This window comes from Populus euphratica, unplaced genomic scaffold (genome assembly GCF_000495115.2).
Source record: "Populus euphratica unplaced genomic scaffold, PopEup_1.0 scaffold86.1, whole genome shotgun sequence".
NCBI classification, from domain to species: domain Eukaryota; kingdom Viridiplantae; phylum Streptophyta; class Magnoliopsida; order Malpighiales; family Salicaceae; genus Populus; species Populus euphratica.
The window spans coordinates 1,558,521-1,570,738 of NW_011499880.1; the positions used below are offsets into that span (position 1 = coordinate 1,558,521).

Sequence of the window (12,218 nt, forward strand, 5' to 3'; positions counted from 1 at the left end):
CAGTTATTATTTAAAATAGAATAATAGTCTTATAAATAAATAGATATTTTTATCTATTTTTTTCATCAATTCTCGAGGAGGATGTGAAGAGTTGCTTTAAATTTCAGGATATAAAGTTTAATTTTAAAAAAAAATCAATTTCAAAGTAACAAAATGATAAAACTACATGACAATTAGACTATTTTTTTTTAAATAAACATATGAATTTATAAATTGGATTAAAATTTTATTTTTCTCTTTAGATTGAATAGTTTAGATATAAGTAAAACAACATTGTCAAATTAGGTGTAACTTGAAAAAAATAACATTAAGGAACGCATCTATAATGATCTAGATGTTTCTGACCTTATTAAACCTCGTCCAAATCATATTTTTGATAAGGTTTAAATTGTAAGTTAGTTAGATTAACAATTAATATAAAACAATATTATTTTAAAATTTCTCAAATTAATATAAAATAATATTATTTTAAAATTTATTATTTTAAAAAAATTAAAATAATATTAGTTTTTAAAAAAAATCAAACCAAGTTTTACATAATTTTTGATATAATTAATTAGATTACAAGTTAGCTCACACGGATCAACCAGGTTAACTCCACCCAGCGCAACATAAGACCTGACCCAAGCCCGGTCTTAGATGGATAGATTATTGGGTAAACCTAATATGTCAAACTAGGTTTAAAAATATTGGTTTTAAATGAGCTTAGATTGACAACAAGAGGGTGCTGCGCGTTTCTTGTTTCTTTTTTAAAACCCTGGCGACATATCTCAATCTTTCTGGCTAGAGCAACCCACGACTGAAAAATTCTACAATCTTCTAAATTCAAAATAAAATAATAAAAATTTTAAAGATATGGTAAGCCGGGGGCGAAGGCCTGATACAGAAGCATAATAGTAAGTATTTGATGATCCAGACTTTGGTACCAAAACTTTTGTCAAGCCCATTGAAAAAGATATCCAATCCTCAAAATGTTTGGACATTAGCAGTTCCCTCTCCCTTTCCTTTGCTTCACTCTATGATCTCCACATTGCTTCTAAAATTAATAAATTTGTTTTTAAAGTTTCAGTTTTCCAGAAATGTTCTCTCAACTGGAACACTAACTCACTCTCTCACTACGTTTCTGGAGCAGAGACAATGCATTGAGAATGCCATTCTTTCATTTGTAAGTTTCTGTCTTGGTATGCTTGAAGACATGTTTCTGGAGATGGGTTTGCTGTAAATTCTGTTCTTGTTTCTAAGCGAAAAGAAATGATTAGAAACTTCAGTTCATTGAAATTACTTAATTGCTATTCTCAGGTCTTTGTGCTCTAAAAGGTTCCTTCTAGTTCCATCTTGAACATAAAGAAACGGCCTTTAAGTCCTCCTCCTTTTCTTTTAATCTTGTGGGTTTTGTCTATTCTTTGAAATGATGAATGGGCTTCTTCGTTTTTGTTACGATGTAACCACAAATGATATATGCTTTTGCTAGCATTGATAGCGTGATGCTTTGCTGTAACTAGAGGAACTTGACTCTCTTATTGTTTTTAGTGGCATTGTCTGTCATGTTTGATTTGTAGTTTGAGAATGAAGCTGTCAATTTCAGATATAACCATAGGTTTTGGTTTCATGAGGTTCCATTAGCACGAGTCAAGTTTTTTAACATGAAAGAAAGAAGAGAGTGTGCAATAAATGGACCGGAACTTGGAATTCCCTGTAAATTTTCCCCCATTAGTTGATCTTGATTAAATTTGGCGATTTTAGTTAATTACTCTGACTTCTGTGGCACTTGAGAAACAATTTAACTACCAAGGAAAAGTGTTTGTAGAGCTGATCATGACACATGGTCATCCATTGGAACGCTATTTAGCTGCGCTGCTATTGAAATTTATGTATCTGCGGAACTTAAAATGCCACCCATAATACATATAAAATTAGGTTCACGTTTTGTGATTTCAGAGGCAACGGGCGATTATTTGGTTGTATTTGTCTTTCAAATCTCCCATTAAGTTTTGTGTATATCATTCATCAAGTTCTCATATACAGGGAGATGTCATTTTATTGGTAACTGTTTGCATTTGAAGGATTCAATTGAATGATTTATCCAGTTTGTTGTTTTCTCTTGCAAAATTCTTTGAAGGGCTTCATCAGATTGACGTTATGGTAAGTTCTAGACTACTTGTCTGCGTCCCTTGCAGTCATAGTAATTAGGGATGTCTGCAACTTGTATATTTTGAATGGATGGTTCTAATTAGGATGTGACAATAGTATCTGGATATGTAGTTATATAAGATGTGTGACTCTGGTTTCTTTCAACCATCTGTCAGGAGCTTGTCTGTTCCACATCTACCATGCACCCGTGTCTCAAACAATCTTTTGTGGCCAACTCTGGGTTATGTGTTGGAACACACACATTTTCAACCAAATGTACAGCAGTCAAACCATCATAACTCTATTGTGATGAACACATGTCCCGCATATGCATCTATTAGTACCTTCCCAAGAGTTTATGATTCTGCAGCCTTGCAAATCAGTGTTAGTGTCAGGGAGACAACAGGTTCCAGCAAGCATTTCCATTCAAAAATTAGCTTAGATTCAGCTGAGAAGCAGACTCTCATCGAGGAGGTTCAACTGGATGGGTACTGTGATACTGCAGAAAGTTTCAATGAACTTCCCAAAAAGGGAAAAGGAAAGAAAAAACATGGGAACAAAGGGAGAATTCCCTGGAACAAAGGCAGAAAACATACTGCAGGTAACTCTCATTTCAATTTTACATTGAATTAGTCCCACTGAGGATTTAGTGAAGTTGATTAATTCTGTGGTTTTAATTTCATTTATTGTTTAGAGACCCGTGCACTCATCAAGCAAAGAACAATTGAAGCCTTGACAAACCCCCAGGTGAAGTCATGTAAGGATTAGTTAGTTTTCTCACAGTTTGTCTTCTGTACATGGGAATTCTTGGCACAGTATGGGTTCCTACTGCATGGTTTAGATATAATAGTACACAGTTGTTTTCTTAAATTTAGGATCTTCATTGATGAGTATGGACACTCAGATATGTTGCAGCTCGTAGAATAGTAATAAAACTTACTATGACTACTTAAAACTCTTCTTCTTTTTTTTCTCTTGACAAAAGCTTTGAATTTGTTTTCTGCTTGATTTATTCTTTATTTCTAAGAGTCAGAGACAGTAACGAATAATCCTCCCTCTCTCTTCTCTTAGATAATTAATTATCTTACTTTGTATATTACTCGTCTTTTTCATCTAAAACTTCATCTCCTTCCATCACAACTTCCAGGTTAGGAAGAAAATGTCAGGACATCCTCGTGCTCATAGGTACAGTTGATGCCATCTGGTCACAATCTTTATAAATATGCTAAGCATTGTTGTGAAAGTTGTATGTGGAAAAAGGGAACTGCCAAATAGATGATGCTCTACATAACCAGATTTCTGTTGACATGCACCTGCAAACTTACATGGATAATGACTGCAAATTGAAGCTTATAATAACTTTGGATTTGGTCTATGCTAAATTAACTCAGTAGATGATTTTGTGAAAACTTGACTGTTTAAATGAAACTTCAAGGATTACTGGCTTTAATATTTGCTGGGAGTATTCTATAACCTCTGTAGGCTCTGCAACCACATAAGTTTTTCACACTGAAAATCACAATTCAAACCAATTCCTTGCAGCGAAGTGATCCGGACAAAGATAAGCTCTTCACTCAGACAAATTTGGGGTAAACGTTTGAAATGGAAAAGGATGAGAGAGAAATTCTTTCTTTCATGGTCTAAAAGCATAGCAAGAGCAGCTAAGGAAGGAGGCATTGACCAGCAAGAGCTAGACTGGGATGGCTATGATAAAATAAAAGAAGAAATAACTCTCAAGCAGCTTCAAGTTGCCATTGAAAAGGAAGAGGCAGAGGAGAGAGCAAAGAGAACAGTTGAGAGAGAAGCAAAGGAAAGGGAAGAAATGGTGAGGGTTGCTCAAAAAAGAGAGAAGCGGGAAGAGAAAGTGAAGGCAAGAGAAGAAGCAAAGAGAAAGGCACACAGAGAATCAAAGAAAAAAACAGAAGAGTCATCTGTTGCCCAAAAGCTGACACTTAAGCGGAGATTAACAAAGGTAACATACAGGCTACAGTGCAACTTGAAAAACCACACTACCAATTTGAGGATTAGTGTATGACATTTATATTTTGGGATGCACATTGATGCAAAGAATTGTATTAGGAATAATTGATCCTGATTGACTCAGTAGATTTGGAATCTTGTAGATTGACTTGGTAGATTAGAAATCATATGTTTAGAATTTAACTTGGAATTAATTCTTGGAATGGTGCAAAGTTAATTGGTAATTCCATAACTGTTAGAAAATTGATGCAAAACAGTATTAACTAGTAGAAGATACAAAAAAGATAAATACAAGGAGGGGAATCTTATGAAATGGTTTTTATGTTGGAGTCACACCATGGAAGACGTTTACACTGCAGACTATCTTGTACACTGTTTAGCTATTCATATACTTCAACCCTTTCTGTTAAAACCTAATATATAGAGGCTGGACATGCTCTCACGATCCAATTGCTATCTTTGCTCTTGGTATCTTTCGCATGAAACAAGCAATTCCATGATGAGACCATGCTTTGTGGGGTTCCTATACATCAAAATGTTGTTCACATTAATGTTTACTGTTTAAAATTCTTTTTTTCCTCTCTCGTTTTGTTTTATATGTTTGTCTTAACAAGGCTATATGTTTTCTCTATAGATTCGAAAAAGAAAATCCATTAATGATCAGATGATTCGCCAAGGGGCATCATTGACTTCCCATAGCTGAGCTTGGGAGAAAATCGATGTAGAGATTAAAAAGAGGGAAAAAATTCAAAGAGAAGCTTCACTTGCTGAACAGATCCGAGATGCCAAAAACAAAAGAACTGAATCCATTACTAGGGAAGCTTTGGCAGCACCATCTACGCAGCATTTATTTGCTGGGAGATGAATGCAGTAAGAGTTGCATTATGTGCAGTAACAGAGAAACTCAACTCGCGCTTCTCTAATTATGACTTCCATCTACTTGCTGTTTTTGCTTATGCTTGAGCAATTGTCAGCTGCGCAGCAGCTCTCTGTGAAGGGGTGAAATCTGGGCCTTTATAGTAAAGGATATGCACTAGAGTTGACTCTAGATCTCAGATTTCTAGCACTAATAGTTGTTTCTCGTCCATGTCCCTTGGCAAAAATTTGAGCTATATTTATCGTTTTTTTTTCCCCGTCACCTTTTCACAGAAATAGGAAGTTAGCAACCCCAATTTTTTATTCTGAATCTATGTTTTTGCTAATTTTGGCATTAAGTGGATTCCAAATCATCCTTTTACACAGCAACTCAGTTGAGAAACTTACGCTGTTGTGTTCACATTTCTGTCGGGAACAAAATTCAAACTATGTATGAAAATATTTAAAGATGCGATTTTGGCAGCACAGCAGGAGAATGTAGCCCCAGGCAGAACATGGGGAGAGGCAGGATCCCCGGATTGTAATTTTGATGAGTATGCTACTGTTTCAGCTAATTTTTGAGAATATTCTTGCTGTTTTCTCATAGAAATCTGAAATTGATTTTTAAGAATAAAAAATACATTAAAATAATATTTTTTTTATTTTTAAAAATTGTTTTTAATATCAAAATAAAAATAAATAAATTTTATTGAAACTCCAATACAAATAATCAAATTTTATTGAAATACTGGTACAAATACAGCCCCAACAGGGTCATATCGTTCAAATTAATAGTATAGCTTGCATAGCATGCACTTTATGAATCACAAATGATAATAATGCATGAGAAGAAATCAGGAGACATAACACAGCAGTACTGCACTACTCTTGGGCTCGCAAAACCACAATCTAATATCCCGAAAGCAATTTCTTGCACTTTCAAAAGCGTCCATCATCTGTTCCTCACACGTTCAAGGAGAAAGAAGATACGCTCAAGAGCAATCTGAAAGAGATTTGACTGCAGCAAACAAGGGAGCTATGAGTTCTACCGCTTCAGGACTGCCTTGTACTGTGAGGGGAGGCTTCCATTTTTTCACTGATGATATTGGAGCCTTTCCTTAAACTTGTAAGCTACCAATCCAGACGCTAAACCAGGTCTTAAACAGCATCATGACAGGCAAATATGGAACAAACTAAAGGCAGCAAAACACGGGGTCGACAACAATAATTCTATCCTTTTTAAATGCTATACCTCGTACCTGCTGACAGCTTTCAATATCCAAAAGACAGACTAGGCACTGAATCCTACCATTAAAATCGCAAGATAGAACATCAGATATTAAAGCATGCCTTAAACAGCATCGTGCCAGGTAAAGCGAAAAGTACCATCAACACCACAAGTCCTAGAAAATTGAAATATCTTGCATATCTACACAGCATCAAGAATATGGTCTATTCAGGGGATTATATAAGCTGCAGAAGTGTTTCAACCATGCATGCTTCAATCTCTGCTTGGAGGGTAGCTGTTCTGGTAGTTTGGTGGCCCACCTTGATAGCCTCCATCATTAGGTCCACTCTGGAAGTTGTGCTGCATGTTCCCAGGCATGTCACTGGACCATCCTCCCATGTTGTTCTGTGGAGGCATGTTGTTCTGTGGGGGAATGTAGTTGTTTTGAGGGGGAACATAGTTTTGCGGTGGCATGTTGTTCTGCGGTGGCATGTAGTTTTGTGGGGGCATGTTATGTGGCCCTCTATTCATATTGTTCTGTTGCCCACCTGCATAGTTATTAGGCCGTGGTCCGCCTGGTCCACCAATGTTCGGGGGTCCACCCATGTTATAGTTGTTAGGCGGTGGTCCACCTGGTCCCACCCTGTAGCTGTTCTGTGGCAACGGTGGCGGTCTGCCCATGTTTTGTTGTCCAGCCACATTGGGAGCAGGGTTTTGCATAGCCTGATTAGCCATAGGAGGAGGCGGAGCTCCATCACGCTGCTGCATGTTTTCCCTTCTTCTGTCAAAATTTCTTGATCTGTCGACGTTACGAGGTCGATCATTGCGCCTATTTCTTTCATTTGCCCTCGCATTGTTCCTTATCCATTCCTCGTGATATTTTGGGTCATAGGGCACAGCTCTCCCATCAATAAATGGCTCCCCTAAAAGGAAAAAAGCCATCATGCAACAATCATGACTTGGGGATCAAAGGAGGCATTCATTATCACAGTTTCAAATGAAAAGAAATGATCAATTCTGAATGTGCGACTCTGCAGAAATAGACCAAAATCCTAGCAGTATGAAAACATAATCAGGGCACGATCATCTTACCCTAACTCAGAAATGGAAAACATGCTGCTTTCTTTGTGCACTTGCATTTAAAATTAGGATTGTTAAACTGTTATTAACAATTACATGCAATCGTTTGACAACTGCATCAGAGACTATTTGGTGAGATACGATCTTGATGGAATTTTGCGTTGTTTATCTTCTATTTTAGAAAACTAAGAAAGGAAAACCTGGAATTTTGCATTGTTTATCTTCTACCTTTGAAAAATAAGGAAAACAAAGACTCGCAACTCAAATGTGACTACCACAAAGAAAAGCCAATCCAGCAAAATATTGCCTGCAGACCCTAGAGAAGTTACAGAAATTCTAGTTCAATCCTCATTTGGTCAAAGTCTAGAAGGGTTTAAATAGCATCCAACCTGACCAGAACAAGCTTCAACAATTGTAGATTGAGAAGCAGAATATTCAAAATGAGTTCTTGGTGCACAAAACATTTAAGCCAGAAGTTTCCTTAAGGATAAAAAAGATAATAAAAAAGAAGATGCATGTAGTACTGATAAATGCAATAAAACACACGTCTACAACAATATATTGGTATCACATACAAAAAAGGGAAAAAAAATCCCTTACCTCCATAATCTTTGTTCTTCACATCTAAGTACGAATCTGGAAGAACCCAGCGAACATTTTTCAATTCTGGAAAAGTGACCAACAGAGCACATCCATCACATTCAAACTTCAAGAAAGTAACATCCTATACCAATCACTTCTACGCAGTGGCCCATTTTTTTTCCATTAAAAGCAGTTATCAATAAACACTTGAATATGTTTTTTTGGGAAAATAACCTTTTTTGGAAAACATAGAAGTGAACAAAGTTGTCCATTTTTGGTTACCCTTTTTCAAAAATTTGAAAGGGACCAAATGTCATCTTGTTAAGGTGAAGGGAGGTAATTTACATCTAGGATTTAACACAGGTTAAGAACATATTTTAAGAATCCAAGTTAAGGGTTTTGTTGGGTTAAAATGGACCAAATGCAAGATATTATTAACGAGGAAGAGGAACAGTTTTAATACTTGGTAAGGCCAGGGCCACCCCCCGCCCCCCCTTGACCCACAGCTTGAAAGAATATATACCTTTGATCTTGTATGAAACCTCTTCGGACACCAGAGCTCCAAAGGCAAAGTAGCATCGAGTAGAAACTGAATAGATCTTTTTCCTCGCTTCCTCCTCACTGTCATAAAGCCACAAAATTTAAACGACCAAGACTTCACACATCAAAAAAGCCCATTTAATTCCAGACTCCTCCAGTAAGATAAAAAAAATAAAATAAAATTCTACAGCTCCCCTAAACTGAAAGAGAACAGATAGACATGCTAAATATTAAAAGCAGCAAGGAATATTCAAACGCTGAGAATAGCACTCTACTTACTGTAATCTAAAACACAAATCAAATATTAAGCTATAAAACACAATTCCAATCGAAGTCAGATAAAAGAACAATTAAGCAATCAAACTCCTGATTCTTATAGAAGTGTAATTAAAATGCACTTAAACCCCTCTAGCAATAGGTTAGGTACAATTCATAAACCTCAAACAAACTTACAAAACAGCAAACTGCAACCTTTCAAAGTATAACAAATCATAAAGAAACCTCAAAATACATCAATAACATGTATGGGAGCATGCATAAACCCTCAATAATAAGCAACCAAAAGCAGCACATTAATACATAAAATACAATAAAAATGACAAAAACAATTAACTCACACTAGCTTGGAACAAATTCTAAGATAAAAATGACATCAATTCTACATGAAGAGGTGATTTCTATTCAGTTCTAATTCAATCCCTCCATTTGAAACCAATTTAAATATTATTTGGATTTAGCCTAACATTTCTATTTGATCTAAATTAATTAATTACTAATAAATAACACTATAATTTTCTGGCAGTGAAAAGCTGAAAGCTATATTTTATAGGTTTCAAAACAACGTATTGCGGGGCATTTTGGATAATGGAAATATACAACGACTATTTGTATGGAATTCCAAGTAAATAACAGTCTTTTGGGTGCTATATGGAAATCACATTTTGTTTAATTCATTGACTTCATTTCAAGATGCAAATTTAGTTCCAAATTGAGAATTTCTAAAAAATAAAGAATTGAAATAATTTATCGCCAATTCTTGGGTTTCCATACAATCTGTTAAATTGAAATAGAATAAAAATTAATCAATATACAAAGCCCATAATTTCTAAAAAAAACTAATATCAATACTTCATCCACTAAAACTAACAATTAACACAAAAAAATAAATTAAGTGAAAAAACAATTAAAGTGAATGACATAAAATTTAGGTGTAAACTGTAATAAATTACCTGCCAACAACTTCAGCAAGGGTTTTAATATAAGAATCGATGATCTCGTCACGAGTGGGATCTCCTTCAGGCTTATCCATGACGACGAGCCAATGCTCAAAATCGCAGCCATCAAGCAAGATAGTCTCTTTTGGAGGTCTGTTGGACCAGTTAGGGCTTGGGTCGTTAAGAGAAGACGATGATGGGTTGACAGAAAACGACCTGGATGAAATCCGAGAGACAGAGCGACTGATGTTGGCTGCAGCGGAGAGAGGACGAAGAGCACGGCGAAGGAGAGTGGAGGAGGTGGAGGAAGTGGCGGAGAGGGAAGTGAAGGGTCGGGAGAGAATGGAGGAGATTATTGTTTTGGAGGTGATTTTTTGGAGGAGGAGGGAACGAGTGAGGAGAGAAGTCGCCATTTCTGGAACTGAAACCCTGATGGAGATAAAAGAGGGTAGGGTTTTAGATAGGGTTTTATAGAGGAAGATAAGGAAATGCCCTTCCATTTTATTGGAATGGCATTTAGGTGATGTCAAAATTAAAATATCTTATGCTTCCTTTTTTTGTTTCTTTTTTAAGGAAGAAGGTGTTAAATTTGAAAAATTATATAATGAGCGGGTGCATTTGTTTGTAAATAATTTATGTTTTCAATGTAATAAAAAAATCTGAAATTTAATTTAATAAAAAAACCTAAAAGATGCATTGTTTTTACTATGCAACCTCTCACAAAATATTATTTTTTATTATAATAATATTTTTAAAAAAATTTATATTTATATATATATATATATTAATTTTATTATTCAATATTTAATTTATTAGAGATTAGATTTTATAATTTACTGTGATGTGTTTTCTAAATGATTTTTTAATCTCATAACTTATATTGTATGTTTGATTAGGTGACTTAAGTTTTTTTTTTTTCAATTTCATTCTTTAATATTGGTTGATTAGGAATTATATTTCATGATTTGTTTTAATTTACTATTTATGAGATTATCTTAATCTCATAACCTGAGTTATAAGTTTTGCAAGTTAATCTTAGTAAACTTGAGTCATTTTATTACATCCTTTTTAATATTGAATTTTTTTAATTTTATATTTCAACAATAGGTTGATTGAGAGTTGAACTTCATAATTAGTTTCGATTTGCTTTAAATGAGGTTATCCTAGTCTTAAAACCCGGATCATGGATTTGATAAGTTAACCTGAATTTACTCAAGTTGGTTTTTTGTTTATGAGGTTATCTTAGTTTTATGACTTATAGATTTAACAAGTTGACGCAAGTTAGTTTTTTTGTCTTATTTTTTAATTTATATTTTTTTTTAATTTCATCTTTCAACATTAGATTGATTAAGAATTAAGCTTTATAATTTATTTTAATTTACTTTCTATAAGGATATCCTAGTCTCATAACCTAGGTTACGAATTTTGTTGGTTAACTAAGATTGACTCAAGTTATTTTTGTAAGTTATTTAAAAAAAAAAATTCAATTTCATCCTTCAACATTGGATTAAAAGAGAATTAAAGCTCCTATTTTATTTTTATTTTCTTTATATGGAGTTATTATGGTCTCATAACTCAGGTTATAAATTTGACAAGTTAACCTAAGTCAATCCAATATATTGTATTCAATATTTTACAAAAGGATGTTGCCAAACTATGTTTTTCATTAAACTTTGTTTTTATTGATCTTCCGAGTTGTTTTTGGACTCGCCAATTCAAACGGTCATATCGAGTCAAGCCCTACATAATTTAATATATTTTTCTATTTGAAAAACATTAATTAGTAATGTGAACATATGTTTTTTACATTCAAATTTTTTTTTATCCGACATAAAGCATAGCGTGGACCAATTATTTAGTTAAATCTAAAATTCATTTTCTAATAGTAGAAAACATGAATTATGGTAATTTTTAGATAATATACTTGTATTATGGTTACTTAATTTATGCTTCTAGTGTAATAAGAAAATATAAAATTATTATTATATCACATTTATAAAATCTACTGAAATGTCTAAGTAAAATATCTTAGCAATTTATTATAGTTCAAATTTTTTTTATTTTAATTCTCCAACTTTTTTTTTCAATTGCAGCCTTTTATGCTTAAATTAATAAACAATTTCTTATATTTTGTTAAGAAAAGAACAAAATTAATAAAAAAAGAAACAAATTCTAAAGCAAGAAGAAATTGCATGGTCAATCTCGAATTCACTAGAAAAAATTATGTTTAGCCCACTTTCTTTCTTTTTTTTTACTATTCAATCATTTTAGTTTTTTTCAATTTTAAATTTGATTCATAAATTTGTTTTCTAACTTTAGTGTGTAAGTTTGAGATGAGAAAGAGAAAATTATCTGAAAATGAAAAATAATAAAGAAAGTTCACAAATGACCATTTTCATTTTGCTTAAAACAAAGTATTTCGAGGTCGAGAGAAAAAACTTTTTTCCAGTTTAATTTTGTATTTTTGAACAATTTTTTGGGTTGACAAATTGTTTTCTTAGATTCTAAAAGTGTTTATTAGATGTTCAGGTGAATATGAGATGAAAATGGGTTTTAAAGAAAAAACAAAAGATTATGATTTTTTTACCATTATTGAGATTGCTAGATTT

The 12,218-nt window shown here is 33.7% G+C and overlaps 2 protein-coding genes across 7 annotated transcripts; one reads left to right on the forward strand and one right to left on the reverse strand.

The window, feature by feature from the left end:
• Nucleotides 1-1,054: 1,054 nt before the first annotated feature.
• LOC105129261 (eukaryotic translation initiation factor 5B-like) lies at nucleotides 1,055-5,351 on the forward strand. Of its 6 annotated transcripts, none has more exons than XM_011031247.1 (7): nucleotides 1,055-1,165; nucleotides 2,131-2,142; nucleotides 2,307-2,731; nucleotides 2,825-2,877; nucleotides 3,278-3,315; nucleotides 3,673-4,102; nucleotides 4,745-5,351. In XM_011031247.1, exons 1-7 carry the CDS (start codon nucleotides 1,149-1,151, stop codon nucleotides 4,811-4,813), a joined length of 1,044 nt encoding a protein of 347 aa, XP_011029549.1. In that variant the 5' UTR covers nucleotides 1,055-1,148; the 3' UTR covers nucleotides 4,814-5,351. The 6 variants fall into 6 exon arrangements, with proteins under 6 accessions (XP_011029549.1, XP_011029550.1, XP_011029546.1 ...); XM_011031244.1 differs by having other exon boundaries at nucleotides 1,078-1,165; nucleotides 2,064-2,142; XM_011031245.1 differs by having other exon boundaries at nucleotides 1,098-1,165; nucleotides 2,071-2,142.
• Nucleotides 5,352-6,182: 831 nt separating this feature from the next.
• On the reverse strand, nucleotides 6,183-10,064 carry LOC105129262 (uncharacterized protein At3g15000, mitochondrial-like). Its single transcript, XM_011031249.1, has 4 exons — nucleotides 9,625-10,064; nucleotides 8,379-8,476; nucleotides 7,874-7,939; nucleotides 6,183-7,116 (listed from the first exon to the last, which is right to left on the reverse strand). Exons 1-4 carry the CDS (start codon nucleotides 10,020-10,022, stop codon nucleotides 6,467-6,469), a joined length of 1,212 nt encoding a protein of 403 aa, XP_011029551.1. The 5' UTR covers nucleotides 10,023-10,064; the 3' UTR covers nucleotides 6,183-6,466.
• Between the last annotated feature and the right edge of the window lie 2,154 nt (nucleotides 10,065-12,218).

Excerpts from the sequence above, each read along its gene's own strand:
- LOC105129261 (XM_011031244.1), top strand. The coding sequence starts at position 2,075 with ATGATTTATCCAGTTTGTTGTTTTCTCTTGCAAAATTCTTTGAAGGGC. Across the intron at positions 2,878-3,277 it reads AAGCCTTGACAAACCCCCAG|GTTAGGAAGAAAATGTCAGG; the intron begins GTGAAGTCATGT and ends CACAACTTCCAG. Across the intron at positions 3,316-3,672 it reads GGACATCCTCGTGCTCATAG|CGAAGTGATCCGGACAAAGA; the intron begins GTACAGTTGATG and ends AATTCCTTGCAG.
- LOC105129262 (XM_011031249.1), bottom strand. The coding sequence starts at position 10,022 with ATGGCGACTTCTCTCCTCACTCGTTCCCTCCTCCTCCAAAAAATCACC. Across the intron at positions 7,940-8,378 it reads GGTTTCATACAAGATCAAAG|AATTGAAAAATGTTCGCTGG; the intron begins GTATATATTCTT and ends TCACTTTTCCAG. Across the intron at positions 7,117-7,873 it reads GAAGAACAAAGATTATGGAG|GGGAGCCATTTATTGATGGG; the intron begins GTAAGGGATTTT and ends TTTTCCTTTTAG.